The sequence below is a fragment of the Misgurnus anguillicaudatus genome, chromosome 23 (genome assembly GCF_027580225.2).
Source record: "Misgurnus anguillicaudatus chromosome 23, ASM2758022v2, whole genome shotgun sequence".
Taxonomy (NCBI): Eukaryota; Metazoa; Chordata; class Actinopteri; order Cypriniformes; family Cobitidae; genus Misgurnus; species Misgurnus anguillicaudatus.
Genome location: NC_073359.2, coordinates 5,095,001 through 5,118,189, shown reverse-complemented (window position 1 = coordinate 5,118,189; position 23,189 = coordinate 5,095,001). Strand labels below are relative to the sequence as shown.

General features: G+C 38.5%; 1 protein-coding gene across 5 annotated transcripts in view; it reads left to right on the top strand.

The window, feature by feature from the left end:
* The window catches only part of LOC129453072 (sialoadhesin-like), a 205,736-nt gene that overhangs the window by 105,063 nt on the left and 77,484 nt on the right, over window positions 1-23,189 (top strand). For 4 of the 5 annotated variants that reach the window (XM_073861508.1, XM_073861505.1, XM_073861504.1 and 1 more), the window contains exons 2-5: window positions 21,417-21,494; window positions 22,076-22,423; window positions 22,497-22,706; window positions 22,843-23,172. In XM_073861508.1, the coding sequence (XP_073717609.1) occupies window positions 21,449-21,494; window positions 22,076-22,423; window positions 22,497-22,706; window positions 22,843-23,172 (934 nt within the window). In that variant the 5' untranslated portion in view covers window positions 21,417-21,448. Of the gene's footprint in view, window positions 1-20,870; window positions 21,128-21,416; window positions 21,495-22,075; window positions 22,424-22,496; window positions 22,707-22,842; window positions 23,173-23,189 lie in introns of those variants that run through there. The other variant, XM_073861506.1, reaches the window with a different exon arrangement.

Here is a 23,189-nt window from a genome sequence, read left to right as displayed (position 1 = left end):
TATTATTTAATTCACATTTTAGTTTTGTAACATTAGCCCTTCTTGCTTTGTGGAAGCTCAACCAGCAGAGGTCACTCTATCCCCTTCTGTTTGAAGGGTGTGCAGAACTTCACCTGCCTTCCAGCTCCAGCACTATAGCTGCTAAAAACTCTCAGTTTTTTTATTCTATTACATTGACTACGCCAAAAGATAAGATATTAGATACACAAATTACTAGATTCACTGTTTAGAGTTACGTGAAGTGCAGCATTGAGGTCATCTGCTGTTACCCGCTGTGTAAATACATCAAGAACAGCATATTTACACATTCAATGACATTTAAACAAAAGTTTTTATTACAGGACATATGTAATATGACATTGAAGTAAATGATTGCGTGAGTACCGCACGCGTGAGATAATTAGCATAAAGTTATAGTAAATGTAGCCTATATAGTTATAATGTGAACGTGCCTAAGACTTTTCTCAGTAAGAACTGAGAAACAAAATAGAAAAATGTAGCCAATTCCTAGTTTTTTTTTTCATTTTATAAATGGAAATGATAAATGAAAATACAACTGGTTGATCGTTTCCGTTTTTTCATTTTAAAACGGATATGGAATGGATGGGAGATACCCAGGGGCACGTTCAAGCTCACACCGGTGCGCAACGTTTTGCTGCGTTTTCCAGGTTGAACAACATGTTTCCTAGAAACGGTGTGCAATGGCGTGCAACAGGTTTTAGATGCATTTTCTCTTGTTTGGTGGGTGTGTCAGTGTTGAGATCTATTAATTGTATGCTCTCATTTGTATTTGTATATGTATTTGTATTTTTGTTTATTTTCTCTGTTTGGGACAGGCAACCCAGTCACACTGCGAGATGTCATGTGACCTAATTAATGACTGAGTGAAATCAGGTGTTTCTTTTGTTTTAATAAAAATGCGCCAGTCAGAACGACTGCATGGCTGATAGTGAAACGTATCTTCTTGTCTTATTTGAACGTATCTGTTAACAGGTTATGGGCCCAGAGCAGAGTTAAAGTAGAAACGTTTGAGTGTTAAGACGCCGGGTAAAAGTCGCGACGGATAGCGTGTACCTGATTCTTTTAACATGAAAAGAAGAGAAAAAGAAACCGTGACGAGCCGCTGGTCCCAATGATGAGAAAAACTACGAGCTATGGGAGACAAAGTTTTTGGGTCATCTTTATTTACAAGGACTGAAAGAGACTATTTTAAGCGAGTCTTTTGAGGAAGACGAGGAAGATACGGCGAAAAACGCCGAAGCCTATGCAGAGCTAATACAGTTCCTGGATGACAAAAGTTTGTCGCTGGTTATGAGGGAAGCAGCAAACGATGGAAGAGCAGCATTGAAGATTCTTCGGGAATATTATGCTGGCAAAGGAAAGCCCAGAGTGATTAGCTTATACACAGAGCTAACGTCATTGCAAAAGTCGCCCAGTGAGTGTGTTACTGATTATGTCATCAGGGCTGAGACCGCAATCACCGCTTTGAGGAACGCAGGTGAGAATCTGAGTGATGGACTTTTAATAGCAATGGTTCTGAAAGGACTTCCAGAGACATTTAAGCCATTTGCCATTCATGTTAGCCAGAGAGATGATTAATTGAGTTTTGCAGAATTTAAGACGAGGCTTCGAAGTTATGAAGACATGGAAAATATGCGGACAACCGTATCCGAGGACAATGTTATGTAAGCTGGTGCGCAGCCTGGAAGAAAAACCGATTTTGTGGGTACAGCTGTTTGTGGTGCTGGTACAAACATTGTTTGTTACAAGTGTGGTACAAGAGGCCACAAAGCAAGAACATGTCAGCTTAAACAGTGGTGCAGTCAGTGTAAAAGTAACAGTCACCGCGACGCAACGTGCAGACGGGGAAGGCAGCGGGGACAATGCACAAAAAGTTTCCGCAGAGCCAAGTGACAAGGAGTATGCTTTTCGGGCAAGCGACGCTGAGATGCGGGTACAAACTACCAAGAGGAAAGGCCTAATGGTGGATGCAGGTGCAACTTCCCACATCATCACGGACATCGAGAAGTTTCAGAGGTTTGACAGAGGAGCGGTTTTCAGGCCAACACACATTGCTTGGAATTGGCTGACGGCACTCGGTGTAACGGGGTCGCAAAGCAAAGAGGAGACGCGGAGGTATATTTGATTGACTACACGGGACGACGCGTCAAAGCGATGCTGAGAAACGCGCTGTACATCCCAGCATATCCACAGGACATTTTCTCTGTTTGGGACAGGCAACCCAGTCACACTGCGAGATGTCATGTGACTTAATTAATGACTAAGTGAAATCATTACTAATGTCGGCCCAATCAGCGGCAAGATGTATAAAACCACGCCGTAGTAAAGAGACAGATCGCTCAATGGGTTCAAGTTGGAATGTTGTCTTTCATTCTGGACGGTAAGGTCAGTGACTGTAACATTGAGGGTATTTTACAATATTAAACACACATTTAATGATTTCATCAGACTTCAGATTTTAAAAAGAACACAAAGAATGGCCTCTCAGCTACCGTAGTTGCAACTCTTGCGTCATCACAACAGGGTGTTCACAGTTCAACACATCATCTGTTTCTGTTTAATAAACGTTGTGCAACGGGGATGAACCCAGCTCAGATTTTCCACTGACCCTGCAGGCACCATCTCGTGATCATCCACCATCGAGACTTTTGTTAAAGAGTTACTAAGGTAAAATTAAAACAGCTTTTATAATGTTTAGTTTGACAATTAAGCTGAAGTTGACAATTAAAATTTTCCTAAAGGTTTAGCTCACTGACCATTTACTGATAACTAGATATATTTGGGGAGGTTGCTAGTGCTAGATATTTTTTTCACAATGGCTATGTTAACATGCACAAAAATTTGTAAATCTGACTAAATCTGTCGCATCGCTCAGCATTTGCATAAAATAGCCTGCTTGTCTATTTTGGCCCCGCCTTCCTCGCGCAGCGGCGAGCTCGTCGCTTGTCGCTGGCAAACGGCCACTTCCATTGAAAATGAATGGTAGCCTGTCGCTCTGTCTCTGTCGCTTGTAACTAATGTGACTGGCGGGTTACTCTGTATAAAAGTCAAAACTGAGTTGGAGTTGTTTTTAAGAAGTTTTCCGATATAGGTGATAAAAACACACTTTTCAAAAGTCACAACACTATTTTATTGCTTTAAGTAGCCTAATGTTTTAAAAGTATAAACAAACGCTGCAGAATTTAGTACAGCGCGTGACCCCATTAATGCTGTTGTTGTTGCGTGTTTCTGTGACGAGATTCATAAATATAATACATGAACTTGGAGCGCAAATGTTCTGCGCATGTGCACAACGTATTTTTGCATCCGATTGAGAAAGTCACAGTCAAACTAACATTGTGTTTTTTTATCAATAAGAAAAGTTCTTGTTTAATGTTTTGTAGCTGGTATATGTGAGTTTCTACAAAGAGAAATCATGAACTTCAGACTCTCATCACTGATCCTGCTGTTACACATTCAAGGTATGAAACACAGTTTTGTGTTATACTGAAATACTTCAATTTATTATATATTTGTTAAAAGTATGTCAGATTTTAAACTAGTTCCCAGGGGCGGAGCGGGGGGGTGGCTTATGGGGATCAAGCCCCGAATGTTTTGTCAAAAGCCCCGAATCTTTTCAGATCTGTAAAATGAATTCATCCAGGACGCTAGGTGGCGGCACTCAGCTTTAATTAAAACTATTTTTGTCTCAATATACTCCAACTACTGCTTATTAATACTAAAGTAGTTGTTAATTTTAAGTATTTGTATAAATGGGGAGGGTTAAGGATGTAGAATAAGGTTTTGCAGAATCAGGCATTAATATGTGTTATTTAAGTAGGCCTACTAAAAAACAGTCAACATCTCAGTAATATTAATGCTAATAATCAACCAGTTAATAGTTAGAATTGTAAACTAAAACCATGTTTAATCCACTATTTATTATAGTATACATAATTGTTATACAGTCCATAGACAGTATTTAGTTACATCAGAAGTAACTGTAATTCGATTACAAGAAAAATAAGAGTAATCCCTTACATTAATTTTTCAAGTTATTAAATTACAGTAACAAATTACTTAGTAACTAGTTACACCCAACACTGGACAATACAGAGAACACTTAGATTAAAAAATAGTTTATAAAGCTGCCGTAAATGGAGAAAAAATATCAACAGGGGACCAAGCTTTGAAACCCCTAGATTTGGGCTAAGCCCCCAATGTCTACAATGTCTGGCTCCGCCCCTGACTTAGTCTAATTTAATTTACATCGCTGTGCTCCAAAGGCTGGATTTTCCATTTGGATCAGTCTCTAAAATGTTTAAAGTGAGTTTGTATATTTAAAACTGAACTTAGAGATTTGTGTTTGAGAACAAAACTGATGAATCTGGGTTCATATCCTTATAGGACTGTCTGAATCTCTCATCTCACTCTGTCATTTTAATGACGTTACATACAGTAAACTACAAATATTAATAATGTTACCGTTTCTTTTCAGGGTTCCTAACATTGGATAACTTTAATGTAACCTGTGATGAACTGAATATTTGTGCTGTTAGGGGGACACTAATGAGTGTGAACTGCGATTACTCAAACATCAACATCAAAACTGTGTTCTGGTTCAGTCAGAAACAGAGAACAAACTGGAGAAACAAAGATGAACCTGAAGATTTGACTTTAGATTCAGATTACTCAGGACGAATTGGTCAGTGGATCAGTGAAGATTACTCACGACTCTCAATAGATGATCTGAGAGAGAGAGACAGTGGAGAATATCAGCTCATGTTCATTATGAAGGATGGAGTTAAACATCTCAGCTCAGTCACAGTCAATCTAACAGTTTCAGGTACATTTACATTCTCATCAGTCCAGTTAAACTCTTTTTCATTTCTCATCTAATGTAAGGTTTTGATTATTTAGTTTTACAGGTAAAGATGAATCCTGAAGGACAGCGAGTAAAACTGAGCTGTGATTCCTCCTGCCCAAAAACATCAGAATATAATTACCTCTGGTACAAGAATGGACAACATTTAACAAATAACCAAAGCATATTTGTATCATCCAGTGGAAACACTGACAGTTATTACTGCACTAATTATAAAATGGAGCCCTCTTCATCTGTGTGTGAGTCTGACATTTATAAAATATTTAAATAAAAATGGAAGAACAAACGTTGCAGTTTTCTTGTTGATTCATGTACAGTGTGGGTGTGTTTGTGGTTGATTGTGGGTGTTGCAGCAGTGTTTTGTGGCTCTTTCGGGTCTTTCTAACAGTGGATGTTGGGGTGTGACTTACACCTCTATGAGTGTTTGTGCTTTAGTGGGATCAACAGTAGATATTCACTCTTCATACTCACATCCCACTGGATATACAGTAGAGAAAACATACTGGGGTTATCATAATTTTCTTCGTGGGGATTTCAGAGATCTGCGTGAGGTTGATAAGTTTGCTGGTCGTGTGGAGTTTGTGGGAAACACACTGAAAATCAAAGACGTCAACACGAGTGACACTGGATTATATCAGTTCAGGTTCATCACTAACACATCAGATGAAGTTTCTTGTTCTTCTGGAGTCTATCTTATTGTTACAGGTAACTGCTCATAATAAACTCTCTGTGCAGCACTCATTATACTGAATAATTATAGCTGATATCGCTGGAGTCTGATATCAACACGACTGTGATAAGAGGTTTAGGTAATGCTTTACCAAATGAGCTGAATCAAAAATATGAGGCCCAACTTTGAAAGTAATTGACGTGAACTCTGTTTTATGAAATCTCAGGTACACGAGTGAGAAGCAGCCCAAGCCCTGTGATAGATGGAGAAAAAGTGATATTAAGCTGTTTAACCAAATGCACTCTGGATAACAAACATACTTACATCTGGTATAAGAATGGACAACAGGTAACAGATGGATTGAGATTATTAAACAAGCTGTACCTGGACTCAATCAACAGTGAGGAGCTACAAGAGTATTCCTGTACTGTAAGAGGTAACACAACATCTCATCATACATCTGATGAAATTATATAAGATATAGTTTCAGTCCTTGATGCTGATTAGTTTATTTACAGCTATTACATCATCACTGACAGGCCCGGTACTAGGCTTGCTGGACTGGGGGGGGCATGTCTTATAATAAAAGGCAATTTATATGTCATTTTGCACGTTCAAATTTTAAAAGTAGATGCAATTAGATTAATGATTTATAATGTTATAATGATTACACTAGTTTGACACATTTAGTCATAGTTAATGAAATCAGACAAGCAGGTGATATAAATATAAAGCTGTACATATATTTTATTAATGTTTATACTGCATTTAATCTATTATTTCACTTATAGATAAATTAAAGCCATTCTTATACCTGTGGTGTGATCAAGAATAATGTTGTATGCCTGTACACTAGGGGGAGTAGAGGAGCTTTCCAGGACTTTGGGGCAGGGCAATAAAAAGTGTGTATGCTATGTCGTTGTGCGCTGCTGCTTCTTTATAAGATATACAAAGAACCCAAACACGACAATACCTACCCTACCCAACATATACCTTTATTCTAAATAAACACTTGTTAGGAACTTTATTTCCACTTCTCAAACATTTTCTTCATTTAAAATAATGTATTTTCAATGTGATATATGTGATAAGCTGTATTGTCATTAATTCCTGACCCTATTATACATGCTTCTGCAGCAACCTCAAATATCACAACAAAGCACAATGCTTAAAATAATATATTGTTGCATCATGTAAGCAATTTGACATGCATGAAGGTTATCCTGTTTGCCTATAACAGCACCAGACAAAAGCACAAGGCCTAAAATACTGTAAGTGTGATTTGCGACGAGACCAAAGATAAATCACACTGCTTTGTTCATAACACAGCAAATTAGATATTATAATACAACGCAACATTATAAAATACAACGTTTTACCTTACGATGACCTTGCGGAGTGAAAGCTCCTCCTGAACATAAATGTCTGTATATTAAAAAAAAAAGTCTGTAGATTTTTGCGTGTGAATTTTTTCTCAAACGCGAGCTGAATGAGCTGATGAATGACGATGACAAAACCGCTAAAATTTGTTTTTTAAAACTGCACGCGATGCATGGCAGGGGCGTCCTCTTCCCTGAGGCAGGCCTAAACCTGGCCGCATACCACATGGCTTTGCTGCAGGGTCTTCAGCTGGGGACCACCACTCATTAACGTTTCACCCCTTGACCCAGTACGTCTCCTGGTGGCGGGGCGGTGACCAGGGACGTCTCCCTGACACCCCCTGCAGCAAAGCCTAATTGACTCCCCAAGCCTTGTCTCGTCGTCTCAGCCAGAGCCAGTGGCTTGCTTTCTCTGCTTCCTCAGAGAGCTCCTTAGTGGATCTACTCAGTATGGTTCCTCGTTGTCCCAGGTCCCTGAGCAGGCATGATGTTGATCTGCCCACAAAGCCTCTGACTCCCACTTCCACCGGGTACAACCTCACACTCCATCCGCTTTCTCTACACTCCGCGACCAAGTCTGTGTACTTTGCCTTCTTTCTCTCATATGCAGCTTCCAGTCCCTCCTCCCATGGCACTGTCAGCTCGATCAGTATCACTGACTTTACAGCTACAGACCACAGCACCACATCTGGTCTTAATTTGGTGCTGCATATCTCCTGTGGGAAATGGAGATGCCTTCCCAGATCTACTTCCATCTTCCACTCCGCTGGTATGCTTTGCGGATTCACCCTGCCTGAGGAAGTGGATCCTGGATCGGCTCTGTGTTGGACTTTGCTGGTTTGCCTCCTGCCAACATTTCTCCAGCACCTCTGCCAACTTCCTGAGCACTTGGTTGTGCCGCCATCTAAGCCGACCTTGTATTAGCGCTGTTTTACAGCCTGATAGAACATGCTGGAGTGAGGCGTTGATAGTCCCACAGAGATCGCAGGATTGTTCTGTTCCAAGCCATTGATGGAGGTTTTTTGGGCACGGGAGGGTGTCGTATGTTGCCCTGATGAGGAAACTGAGCCGAGCCTGTGGCAGTTTCCAGAACTCTGCCCAGCTGATTGCTCGGCTCGCGATGCCCTCCCACGTTTTCCATCGCCCCTGCTGCCCCTGTGTCACAGACCTTACTCTGAGCTCCTCCTGCTCAATCCTGGTGACCTCTACTACCACTAGGTCCTTCCTCTCCTTCCTACTTGCCTTGGACCATAGAATTGGTGGCTCGCTCCATCCAAGGCCTGCCTGCCCTGTCTGGACCATGCCCACAATTTGCTGATGTTGTAATCTTCCAATCACCTTCTGCACCTCCTCCTTTGCCCTCCATTTCCTTCCAGTCTCAACTCTGGCATTTGCATCAGCCACTGTCCTGTCGGTGGAGTCCCTTAATTCCATCACCAGCCTTGCCTTCTCCTGCCTATAGCCCCAGGTAATGGATTTTAAGGGTAACTGAAGTGCATTACATCCATACAGACCAGCAGCCGAAAAGCATTGGGGTAGGCCGAGCCATTTGCGGATGAAGGAATTGGCTTTTGCCTCCATCCGGCTTACTGCTGATGAGGTAACTTCACACAGCTTCAGAGGCCACATCACTCTTGGGTACAGGGTGAAGTGATAACACCACACCTTGTACTTTCCAAGTAACTGGCTAGCGTCGATCCTAGACAGGCCTTCAAGCAGCTGCTGAAGGATGATTTTCCCCATATCTTTGTCCCCATATCTTTGTCTGTAATATCACTACGCCTGCTGCAGCCATGTTAAAGCAGCAAATTTCTTGATTATTACTCCAGAATGAGAGTATAGTCCTAGCCATATCTGCCTAGAAAATCACAACTTTTAATTTAACTACAGAAGAGTCAAGTTTTAAATAGGAAAAATATTGAAAGTCTTTGGTTATTTTTGTCTAAATTATGCTAAAAGTGGTCCTGCCGGACCCGGAGATTAGCTGAATGGTTTCGAAGAGGTAAAAATCAAATGTTTAACTCTAAAGTGGAGTGTTCCATTAAGTCTGAGAGGTTTTGCATGTTGTTGATGAGTCGCTTAAACAGCAACATCACAGGATAATAAGTGAACAGTGTCCCAATGTCAAGTGAGCTAGAGCCCTTACCAGTGTTCGAACCTGCATACACGATATACTGATTCACAACCTCAGGAGCTAGGGAATAGATTGAGACACAGGGTATGACCTGAAGACAGGACCATGACAATGTATTAATCAACGCAACATGTCGCTTAAAGTTAAATATGTTTTACTGTGTAAACTTGACGTGAGAGCACTGCTGAGCTTAAAGGAATAGTCTACTCATTTTCAATATTAAAATATGTTATTACCTTAACTAAGAATTGTTGATACATCCCTCTATCAAAGGAACTATATTTTATGGCGTAATAGCACTTTTGGAAGTACTTCGACTCGCCTGAAAAGTCCGCTCCCCTTCTCACTCTCATAATGGGAGAGGTAGGGTGTTACTGCGCCGAGTCGAAGTACTCCCAAAAGTGCTATTACGCCATAAAATGTAGCTCCTCTTTTAAATCTGCTTAGAAAAGCGCTACGTTTTTTTTACCACCAAACTTGCTCGTATAACTACCCGTCTTAAATAGGAAAAATGTTGATGTGTTTGGTCACTTCTAACTTTATCTCTAAATGGTACCATTGAATGAATGGGGCTATCGAAGCGTCGCGGCGCGCTCCGGCGCTTGCGTGCGCGCACACAGATGATGGAGGGATGTATCAACAATTCTTAGTTAAGGTAATAATATATTTTAATATTGAAAATGAGTAGACTATTCCTTTAATATTGCAATAGTCATAATGAATATCCAGGGCTCTATTTTAATGATCTAAAAATATTTTAATGATCTAATTCATAGATATGTAAAAACGCTTTATTGTCTCGCCCACGCTGCTGGTCAATTGAGTGGAACGTCCGCATTTGGCGGCCATCTTACTACAGGCAGCTCGCTCACTCGTAGCATTGAGTTTTAATGGTGCAGGTACTTTTAAAAGACCATAACTTGCTCAATCTTCTACCGATTTTCAAATGGTTTGGTTTGTTATAAACGTCAAAGGTGTACCTCTGCATACTTATAAAAAAAACCATGAAACATGTTAAAGCATCCAGAATTATAGCCATGTTAATAACGTTTGAAATAAACCAAACCGTTTGAAAATTGGCAGAGAATTGAGCAAGTTATGGTCTTTTAAAAGTACCTGCACCATTAAAACAAATGCTACAAGCGAGCTCCCCGTGGTAAGATGATGACATTAGAGACTCCGCCGTAACACATCTAGCCTTTATACATATAGGCTAGATGTGTTACGGAAAGTAGGGACACAAGTCGGATCTGGGCCATTTTGAGGTATTCTTAAGTTAATTCTGAAAGTGCAGTTTCTAAGCTTTCCAACGATGTGTAACACATGGAAATCTGATACGATTTGGAGAAGTTGTGGCCATTTGAACATAGGAACTCAAAAACACTCAAACCGAGAAAATCGAGACGAAAGGGACTCTACCTGCCCCCTGTAAAGCCGTTTTGAGATACAGATTTTCTAGCATCATATGTAGTATTTTGTGACAGAAGTCTGGATGACAACATCCAAAAATAAGCAGGACTTTTTACCTTTGTGTAGATCACAAGTGAAATCCAATCGGTTTCAGATGTGTGAATCATCCAATGAACATTTTGTCCACAAATGGGTATAATCCGTGAAATATAGATTTATATAGTCTATTGTTTACATCAGATTTCGCATGAACGTCTGGTAATACAATATAATATACAATCTGACGACTGTTTACATCGTAACATGTAAGGGTATATGAGTTTACATTTCGGTAATTTACATTCCGTTAAACACATGAACCCGCCTTCAAAGTTTGTATTTAAAATAGGGAGGTAGTATAATAGATAATCCAAACAGCGCCGTTGAAACCGTGAAGTCCTTTAGGGATGTAACCAATCGCTCACTCGTTCCTCCATCAGCCAATGACTTCATGGAAAAAATGGATAGACAAAACATGTAGCCAATTATATAATGAATTCAACGATCTCTGTGTAACTTGTGTGTTTGACTTCATGCTGCGCTGCAAGAACTGACAGAGAGATGACGTCAAAGTACCGCGAGAGCGAGTCGAAATTAAACTACTTTGTAAGATTTCTTGAAGAGCTCTCGCGGTATTTTGACGTCATCCGACTGCGGCCCCGCATAAAGTCAGGCTGACGAATGACGCGGCTGTCTGTTATTTGTTCCGCCCCAGCTTCTTTTATTTTTCTTTTGTTTTGTGCGCCTGAGCTTCGTTTACAGTCTGGGGAGATGCACGCTATAAGTTTGAAAAAAAAAACTTGGCAAACATGTCTGAGGAACAGGGCAGCCGCGTCACTGGCCCTGTCCCAAATGGCGCACTTCATGTGGACTTTCGGTCTCGTGGCCTTAAATTGCGCGTTCTCGCTTAGTCCACGAGTCCGTAGGGTGTCCCATCTGTCATTTTTACGCTTTGAAGTGTGCTCATCAGCGCCTCCTTTGCCCCCTTGATGCGGTCTTCAGCGAAGCCCGCACTGCAGCAGGCTTCGCGCACTTTACCAACCCAGAAGTCCTTGCATAAAGTATAAAAATCAATGTTAACAGACAGGGTAATTTAACCTAATGTGAGGCCCCGGGGCTAAGATGTTTTGTAGGCCCCCCTTCCCCTCGATTTATAGTCTCTTTTTTAAGTGTAATATCTAGGTAATCTACATCACAAAATGCATTAGTTTCTTTCGAGACATACAACAGTGAGTTTTCCCTCTTTGGGCCAGAAAACACCATAATATTGTTATTAACATATCACTGAGCCCACTTGAGTATAAACACAAGACACTTTATTTAACAACCACACACAGCAACTTGTGGTGATAATAAAACCAAAATGTGTGAAAGTTTATATGTTTATAAGCTTTATGTTTATATAGTTTTTGGAATATAATTTGCAGAAAATTGCCACTCACTAACTAAATGCTCACCACAGTTTTAAACATATAATAAGTTAAAGTTAGTTTTAAAGTGAAAATGCATTAATGATAACAAAAGATAAGTCTTTATAGACAGAATCTTGTCAAATGCATTAATGATAACAAAAGATAAGTCTTTATAGACAGAATCTTGTTTTTTAATCAGTAATTTATTTTGTAAGCTATTGAAGATATAGTATGCATTGTATTTAGTATTTATGCATACATAAGCATGTAAAACGACCAAGTATGAATATGCACAAGACAGACAGGGAACATACCTGTATATAAGATCTTTAGATAATGAGATTATAATGGTGCTATCAGGGGATGATCATTTGAGATGGTTTTGTCGCTCTTTACTTTAGACTTGCACCTTTACCGTTGCGTCTCTTTCTCGTCTTTCTACCAACAGATGTGTGTACTGTGAGCTGACGTCGGGTCAAACTACATCGCTCCAGCTGCGCACGCGTCACTGATATAAACGCGAGTGAACTTAAACTTTATAACAACTAACAGCATTATGTGCGGGAACTCCTTTCTTAATTTAGCGGCACAGTTTCTTGTGCACGGTGGGAAAGACTTCTGCATGCCAGAGACTCAGCTGAACCAGCACAGAGAGCGAACGAGCAAGCGCGCGCACGAAAGAGAGAGAGACCTGCATCACTAGTATTATGAAATTTCAGAAATTACTCTTTCATTTGTTGGTGGATTATTTCCCGTTTCTCTGTCACACTCAGTCTAACGTGCAGGAATGTCAAGTTGACAACGCGCACTTAATTACATTACGCGGAATAAATTTTTTTACGTCTGACATTTTATTTCACGTTAAGTTACAACGGACCAATCAGCAGCCATGTAACGTGCAATTAGAGTGATTGACAGAAAACCCGACAAGTTACAAAACAAAATGACATTTTCAGCTCGTCATGAACGCAAACTTTGGAGGCCCTTGAACTTGGGAGTTCATTAAGCCCGTGCATTAAGGCGGCCTTGTTAACAGATCTCAACTAACAGATTCTGCAATAAAATGAAAATCACAAATTTTGAAAAAAACACGTTTCTCATTTTCTCGGAACTTGTGCTGCCGACTTGTGTTACTGGTTTCTGTGACGGGTCACATATTTTAATGAACTTATTATTGATTAATGATCTTGCCTAAAGCGCACAGTCTAAAAGGCGTTTCCAAATCCAATTTTGCTAATTTAACGATGGGAAAATTTGTGTTTGCGCCAAGCGCACAGTAAAAAAGGGTTGTTCCTATTCCGGTAATGAGTAATGGGTGTGTTTTAGGCGTAACGTGCAATAAACCTGTGAGAGTCTCAGCTCTCATCCCCTTTAAAAGCCAGTTGCGCTGGCGCCATGCCGATTTCCTATTTTGATGACGGAATTATAAACTGAAAAACTAAGATGAAGAAGAAGACCACCAGTTTAACATTGATGTAAAAAATTGCGTTGTTTTTATTTGTATTGAATTGATATTTTTTGTATTAAAACCTTTAAAAGACATTTACTTTCATGTGTTTAACGTGTCGTGTATAAATGCGATCCATTCATTCATCAATAAACAGCTTTCCCATCATTGTCGCGGTTAAATAAATGTTATAATAAAGATACAGTGCGCATGTGTTATGATTATTTAACATGTTCTTATGCACCAGGTATCACACACCAGATGTGCACGTTAAATAGCGCAAGCTTAGTCAGACAGAGTTTACTTCAAAATGCTATATTTCCAAACGACAGCCACGCACTGCCTCTTTGGCTATATCTAACAATTATGCAATTAAAACGGAGCAGAGATGAGAAGAGAATGGATAAAATAGCCCTGGCCACAAATGCAGCAAGATGCTACAAAATTACAGAAATGTTCAAGCAAGCAGGTCTGTCAAAATTACAAGTACAAGAACACATCTTGGTTAGTTATTGCCTAATAAGTCCAATAAGTCACTGGCGCAGCTTCTGCAGGTTTCAAAGTCAGGTGCCGGTGTGCCGTGTTGTTTTGTGTACTATCATTACTGGCGAAGAAAAGGAAACACAATCAAGGTGGAATTATTATTTTTGAACGCAAGCTGTACTTTATGGGGCGGTTTCCCAGACCAGAATTAGCTTAATCCAGGACTAGGCCTTAGTTTAATTAGGAAATATAACTAGTTTTAACAAACATGCCTTACTAAAAACATTACCTGTGTGCATTTTGAGGTAAAACAAAGGGCACTGATGTATTTTAAGATATGTAAGTGATGAAAGTTGTTTTCAATTTGGAGAGCTCTTAAAAGTGTTTAAGTCTAGGACTAGTCTAATCCCTGTCCGGGAAACTGCCCCTAAATGTACTAACACAACCAAAAGTGAAAGTGTTTTAGCGCTGTCAGTGGCACTGAACAGCATAGCGAATCACTCAGAACTTTTGTGTTATTTTGAAAATAAGCACACAGCTGTCATGATGGTTATTTGTTGAGTAGCGCTGTGATAACGGCTGCAGTGAGACTGAAATCTGAGAATCACAGAAAAGTCAAATTCTGAATATTCTGCCTTTTCTGAATATAACTCATTTTTTCAGATCCAATGGACAAAACAAATGAAGCAGTGGACAGCTCAGTGTTTCTCTCTCTGTTGGTGTTTCTGCCTCAGTTTCTCATCATTGAAGCTCTGTGGATGTGGTAAGAAAACATATCAAGTAAAACTCAAAACTTCATAACATACAGTGAATATTTTGATATGAATTCAGATTTCAAGTGTATGAATTTTGATACCACAGCTTTTTCATCAGCATGAGTAAACTGAGTACATCTAAAAACAAAACTGATGAAAAAAACCAAAAAGAGATGAGAAATACTTTATAATTTTCTGTAATACAATAAACTAATGGTCAGATTTTATAACAATATCTCTTTCTGTGTGTTTGTCATTGTTAGATGTTGCAGGTCTGTGAGTAGATCAGCTGTCTGTCCATCAGAATACTGGAGTGATGTCACAACTCTCTTTATGACATCATCACCTAGCAACAGTCTCTCAGCAGTGACATCAGTGATGCAGTGATGTCATATACAGTAACATATTAATGACAATTCAGTGTAAATAATCTAATGTTCAAATAGATGAATTATTCATTGAAGTATTGAGTTTATCATTCAACAGTCTTGTGTCAGTGTCAGATCAACTGTAACATCACAATGAATAAATCCTGTAAAAACTTTGCTATAGTGCATCTTTATGTAGATGATACTGTGATCTACTTTCATCTTCACTATAAGTCAGGCTGTTATTCAACTCAATGCTGTTTTAGTTAGGTTAGGATTTTATTACAGGGATATTACATAATGGGAAAGTTTAAAGCACTTATACTTAAAAAGAAGTTTATCTGTTTTTAGGGTGTTTTATTGCTATTCTCAAGCTGGATTTTGTATAAATACATTTACATAACATTTAAGTGCTTACAAATAGTTTTGAAAGTCGTTTATATTAGTGAACTTTGTTCTCTATTTTTATTGTTTTATGTAATTTCATCTTTGTGTAATAATGTGTCTTCTCTGCAAGGTCTCCCTCAAAAAGAGTTGAGAGACTTAGTTAAATAAAGATGAAATAAAAGTACACATAAAACGTTAATTTTGATTGGTCATTTACTGTTTTAACAGGAGAGTTTATTTAATCATAAAAGTGCTGTCATCATTTCCTCACCCTCATGTTGATCTAAACCTGTATGAGTTTCTTTATTCTGTTGAACACATGAGGGTTTTTAATGATAAAACCACACAGTTGACAGCAGAGGTGGACAATAACTTATTGGTGGACAGAAACTTGAGTCTGTACACAAGAGAAAAAAGTCATTGAGTAAAAAAGTAGTAATTTGAGTAAGAGAATTGTAATTTCTTTTCTGTAACGTGATTGTTTTTTAGCAGGAGACAAACAGTCTATCAGTAATAATCTTGTAGGGTCATGTGTCATAAAGTTTTGATTTTTTTTAACCAACTGGCTTCATTCACAACAAAATGGATGAAGGTCGATCCTGAGTGCAGTGATCGCATCCATGGCCGTACTTAAAGAGTATGAAGTATGAATAATGGTCAAGTGAATGATTTTTGTATGTATTTGCTCACCTATTTCAGGCAAAATCAACATCAATGCGCAGAGGATTCACACATTACAATAAAGAAAATATTAAGATGCAGTAATTTTTTGAAACATCACGCTAACCGTGTGCATGTCTGTGTTTAGTTGACTTCTTCATTTAGGTTAGATGTAATCAGTTCACCCAACACAGCCGAGTCAACTGCCTCTAGTGGACAAAAACAACACTGCACCAAATATACAAGAGTCTCTCTGTGGTGTACAGATCAAAATGATTTCCAAAGTGAATTCACTAAATAACACAAAACAAAGTCATGTTTAATTTAAAGGAGTCACATCAACTTGAAAATTCTGTCTACATTGTTGAACTTTCACAGTTTATTAAATAATGTTCCCAAAACTGTCACTGGGCCAGTACTCTTTATAAAGACCCCATTTAGGTACAGATATGTGGTGTCAGTATGTACCTCGAGGTATTAATATGAACTCTTTATGTGCACAGGTTTACTTTTTAAAAGGGTACCGCCCCAGTGACATCTAGAGATCATTTATAACATTTGTTTCTGACAGTGTATGGATTATATTATTACTGGGAAACATGAAGACATGATACACTGCTGTAAATCTACCACATAAAGACTTCAAGTTTATTCCAGGAGAGGGCGACACACAACAGAGTCTAATGTACTACAACATACACAAAACAATGAGTCCTCAGTAACAGACTCTTAGAGTTTAGATTGACAAAATTATAAAAGGAGGAAACTAACTTCGAATTTTAATTGTAAATTACGTCAATATTAATTGACATTCCTGTACATTTTACACCTATTTACTGTATAGCACTCAGTATAATACTGCAAAATATTTATAAAGTAAATAACTGTAATTTACATTGCATTATGGGAATTTTCTGTGACATCAAACATCATATACCAAGCCAGCTATAACAATCACATCATGATAGATCTGCAGGAGAATGAGATTAAAGGCCAGGATGATAAACATCAATGTTTGGTTTGCAGGTTCTTTTGGCTCTACACAGACCGCTTGATGTCAAATTACAAAAGTGATTCAAAGGAAACTTCTCAATGTGATTTCTTGAATCGCTTCACATCTAATGTCACAAAACGGTGTTACGCATCCTCACTCTTTTTAAACTGGGTATACAGAAATCCTTCACTTTTCTAGTGGGTATATTTTTAAATTAAGCAGCAAAATAAATGTACCATATAATAATTTGCAAGGTAACAACTGTAAAGAAATACAGCTACAATGCCGAGTACAATATGTGTATGTTCTCCTTTAAAGGCGGAGTCCACGATGTTTGAAAAACGCGTTGGAAAAGGAGACGGGCCGACTACCAAAACACACTTATAGCCAATCAAATCAAATCAAATGCCGGTTTGCGTATGTGTGGGGCGGGTCTATCAACAGAAGGTCCAGATTCTATTGGGGTAGGGGCGTGTTTGTTTAGGTGATTTCAAATATCAACATTGGCTTTCAAACATCATGGACTCCGCCTTTAAGAGCGTTCAGTCTGCCTCTGTGTCCCGCCCACTTCTGTGATTGACAGCCTACATGCTGCTGCTACCATAGAAGCTGTGTCCCAATTCAGGTGCTGCGACCTTCTAAGGACGTATTTTAAGACCGATTGCGTCACAGCAGCGCGACTTCAGGCTGGTAAGGCCGTCCCAATTCGAAGGATGCTTAGAATGAAGCCTCGAAATGCGTCCTCATTTCTCTGCGGTGTTAAGGATAGAACGAACGGATCCTTAACAGCCGAGGATATCCCAAGATTCATTGCGCGCCTGCAACAGCGGCTGGATATTCTAAAATAAACAATTAAAACCTTCATTAAATAAAAGTGTGTATTTATCAAAAAAAGTTTGTCACTGTTTTAGTATTATAAGTTATGTTTTGTGTTAATATTATTATTTTTTGATGCATATATTTCTAAGGTTGATTAATTTAATTTAATATACTGTTGAATAGTTTAATATACATCAACGTGTCATATTTTCTAAACTAAATTAATATTTTTCTGATTTCATATTTATTTTAATAAGTCAGAAACGTTTCCGCTATGTCCTGTTGACAGGCGTAGCAGGTGACGCCAATTAGCCAATTATGGTCGTCCGAAGGTAAGACCGTCTCATTTCAGTTCTCTTCGCGGACTTCTGAGGCTGCCACCTTGAAAGACCGAGTGCTCATATTTAAGGTCGCATGCTTAGAAGGTCGCAGCCCCTGAATTGGGACACAGCTAGAGACAGAGTGCAGTTATGCAAATTTGAAAACCACGCCCACCGGGGGGAACGCGATCCAACCGTCTCCATTGACTTTGTATTGCGAGAGGCCGCCTCCTTGTCATTTCTGGCTTATAACAAAAAACTGAATAATGCCTAAAAGCTGCTGTGTGACAATATGTACAGCTAACAAGCCAAAGAACCCAGAAATACGTTTTTATAAGCTGTCGAGCCGTAAAACCCAGCCTTTGAGAATAAAGTGGATCGCCGACTACGTTTCCCCCTAGTGGACGCAGTTCTACTATAGAAGTACTATGAAAAGTTGCCTGTATCCATTTCTGTGTCTTTAAACGCTCGTTTTTTGGGGTCGACAGCTTATAAAAACTTATTTACAGATTAAACTTAAAAACAGATTAATACCTAAAAGCTGCTGTGTGACAAGGTGTACATCTAACATCCCCAAAAAACCAAATACGTTTTTATAAGCTTTCAACTTCAAAAAAACGAGCGTTTAAAGACACAGAAATGGAAACAGGCAACTTTTCATAGTACTCCTATTAGTAAAACTGCGTCCAATAGGGGGAAACGTAGTCGGCGATCCACTTTATTCTCCTTAAAAGCTGGGTTTTACAACTCGACAGCTTATAAAAACTTATTTCTGGGTTCTTTGGCTTGTTAGCTGTACATATTGTCACACAGCAGCTTTTAGGCATTATTCAGTTTTTAGTTATAAGCCAGAAATGACAAGGAGGCGGCTTCTCGCAATACAAAGTCAATGGAGACAGTTGGATTCCTTTCCCCCCCGGTGGGCGTGGTTTTCAGGTTATGACGCGCTGCGCTCTGTCTCTATAGACATTATATACGTAGACACCTCGTAAACTGAGCTGCCTATTGGAGCTGACGTATCGGTCGGCCGCCATCTTGGATGGGTCTCCAGTGCGCTCCCTTGCATTCATTTCTAATGAGGAATAATCATAACTCCTCTAATTTTTACAGAATTTTCACACGGTTTGAGTTGTTATAAGCGGCAGAGATTTAGTTATGATACAGGACGCTGTCACACATTGAAAAATACTGCTTTCATGCTAAAATACTTTGTATTATGCTCTTTAAGTATGGCATATTGACAGAGGCAGACACTACTTAAGTGTTCTACTTTCTACATAAAAGTTAATTTTTTTTTAAGTATCTGTATTTTATCAGTGTTTTTCTTTGGAAAACTTATTTCCAAATCATATTATCATATTTTGTACTCCACTACATTTCATAATTTCAAGTTTTTGGTTTATATTTAAGTACATTAAACATCTACTTTTTTACTTTTACTTAAAAAGTACTTTAGAACACAATTTTAATGTAATTTTTACGTAATTATGTATTTTATGTATTAGGTATTAAATTAATTTTAATATGAATGAATTGAGAATGAATTGGCTGTGAGAATTTTCATTCCAAATAGCGGCCGCGCTACTGAAGCGCCATCTAGTGGCTGTTGCTAAAAACGAATCAGAGTTTCACCTCTTGTTCCTTCTATACTCTTTGCAGAGCTTTGGCGAATCTGTCACAACAAAACCCTCCCGTTTTATAGCAACTTCCCATTACCTCCTCATGCCTGTATCACTGGGAAACCTTCAAATGTCAAGAAAAAACAGCGAGAGATCATGAGAGAGAGTACCAGTTCCTGCTGAACATTGACATAATATTATAAATAATAACGTAAATAAATAACCAAAATTATTGTTCAATCTTACTTGTGAAATGTAATCCCATGTGATCTGGAATCAATATCGCGCCGGTTATTGCAACCGTAAACTACAAAAAATACGGCCATAGTATGGCTTTCTTTCCGTTAACTCCCACTGACTCTGGTGCTAGCGTACAGTGAGGAGACCCATCCAATATGGCGCCGACGCTTGATGCGTTCCAGCACGTCATGAGGTGTCTACGTATATAATGTCTATGGCTGCTACTACTACTGCAGCTTCACTACAGATACAGCTTCTCAAACTGTCTTTTTAAGCACATTGTGTATTTATTTATGTCAAACAATCTTGTAGGCAACCACTAAAGGAAGATATAGTGTTGTCAAGGTTCATCTGTCCATGCAAGTGGGTATTTTTTTCCAAGGCTATTTGATTATAGAATGAAAATAATATTTTCTCTGTAATTTACAGAAAACATAAATTTAAAACTAACTTCATAAGCTGGCTATAACCTCTACTAAGGTAAACATGAAGGTAAATGTAGTCACAATCTGTTGTTGCATCTGCTATTCTAAAAAGTTTGATGTTTGTCTGTGTTTTAAACTGTATTAAGAAATGTCTAGGGCGGTGTATGAAATAACTCCCTATACAATTCATTCACTATTCCCTACATTAGTTTATAAAATGAGTGTTTACAAAATTCTGTCAATCCGACGACGTTTAACACGATTAAAGGTTACGACGATACAGTGTACATGCACCCTAAACATTGCAATCTGATTTAAATGTTCGTTTACATTATTTAAAATCCGAACGGAAAGTCTGCGCAAGCGCACAGCCAGGGTTGCCAGACTCACGTTTCAAAACGATCCGACTGGACGTTCGAAACTAGCCCAAAAGCATCCCAATGACTATTCACAGCCCAAATACCAATAACTTATCAACGAAATCATTTAATCTTTAACCCGCAGAAAAACAACAACTGGTGGAAACAGTTTAAACAGTATCCCAAATCTAAACTCGAAAAAAGCAGAGGACTTGGCAACGCTACGCTCGCGACAGCATCTCTCGTTGGAGTTCACGCTTTTATACTCTGTATAAAAGTCAAAACTGAGTTGGAATTGTTCTTAAGAAGTTTTCCGATATAGGTAATGAAAACACACTTTTCAAAAGTCACAACGCTATTTTATTGCTTTAAGTAGCCTAATGTTTTAAAATCATAAACAAACGCTGCAGAATTTAGTACAGCGTGTGACTCCATTAATGCTGTTGTTGCGTGTTTCTGTGACGAGATTCATAAATATAATACGTGAACTTGGAGCGCAATGTTTTGCGCATGTGCACGACGTATTTTTGCATCCGATTGAGAAAGTCACAGTCGAACTAACATTGTGTTTTTATCAGCAATAAGAAAAGTTCTTCTTTAATGTTTTGTAGCTGGTATATGTGAGTTTCTACAAAGAGAAATCATGAACTTCAGACTCTCATCACTGATCCTGCTCTTACACATTCAAGGTATGAAACACAGTTTTGTTATTATACTGAAATACTTCAATTCATTATATATTTGTTAAAAGTATGTCAGATTTTAAACTAGTTTTGTCTCATTTAATTTACATCGCTGTACTCCAAAGGCTGGATTCTCCATTTGGATCAGTCTCTAAAATGTTTAAAGTGAGTTTGTGTATTTAAAACTGAAGAGATTTGTGTTTGAGAACAAAATTGATGAATCTGAGTTAATATCCTTACAGGACTGTCTGAATCTCTCATCTTGCTTTGTAATTTTAATGAAGTTAAATACAGATAATCTACAAATGAAGAGTTTCGTTGCAAAACGAGATAAATCCATTTTTTTAAAAAAACATGTTTATTATTATGTTATCATTTTATTATTTTTTTTTATTGTGCTACTTAGCTGTATTTTTTAAGTCATGAAGGTTTAAATCCAAACAAACCAGCTGCAGTTGAATTGAAATTAATTGGAATGCACAACCAAAAAACGAGATTTCTGAACAATTAAAAAAACGGTGGTTATCTCATTTTGCAACAAAACTCTTCAAATATTATTAATGTTACGGTTACGGTTACTTCTTCAGGGTCCCTAACATTGGATAACTTTAATGTAACCTGTGATAAACTGAATATTTGTGGTGCGAGGCGGACATGGATGAGTGTGAGGTGCGATTACTCAAACATCAACATCAAAACTGGGTTCTGGTTCAGTCAGAAACAGAGAACAAACTGGAGAAACAAAGATGAACCTGAAGATTTGACTTTAGATTCAGATTACTCAGGACGAGTGGATCAGATGATCACTGAAGATCACTCATATCTCACAATAATAGATCTGAGAGAGAGAGACAGTGGAGAATATCAGCTCATGTTCATTATGAAGGATGGAGTTAAACATCTCAGCTCAGTCACAGTCAATCTAACAGTTTCAGGTACATTTACATTCTCATCAGTCCAGTTAAACTCTTTTCATTTCTCATCTAATGTAAGGTTTTGATTATTTAGGTGTACAGGTAAAGATGACTCCTGAATCTACAGGACAGCGAGTAAAACTGAGCTGTGATTCCTCCTGCCCAAAAACATCTGAAAATGATTACTTCTGGTACAAGAATGGACAACATTCAACATATAACCAAAACATATTTGTGTCATCCAGTGGAAACACTAACAGTTATTTCTGCTCTGTGTCTTTTTCATCACCCTCTTCATCTGTGTGTGAGTTTGACATTTATAAAATATTTAAATTAAAATGGAAGAACAAATTTAGCAGTTTTCTTGTTGATTCATATACAGTATGAGTGTGTTTGTAATTGATTGTGAATGTTACAGCAGTATTTTGTGACTCTTTCAGGTCTTTCTAACAGTAGCTGTTGGGGTGTGACTTACACCTCTAGAACAGTTTGTGCTTTAGTGGGATCAACAGTAAATATTCACTCTTCATACTCACATCCCACTGGATATACAGTAGAGAAAACATACTGGCATTATTATAATTTTCTTCATGGGGAACTTGGAGATCTGCGTGAGGTTCATCAGTTTGCTGGTCGTGTGGAGTTTGTGGGAAACACACTGAGAATCAAAGACGTCAACACGAGTGATTCTGGAGATTATCAGTTCAGGTTCATCACTAACACATCAGATGTAGTTTCTGGTTCTCCTGGAGTCTATCTTACTGTTACAGGTAACTGCTCATAATAA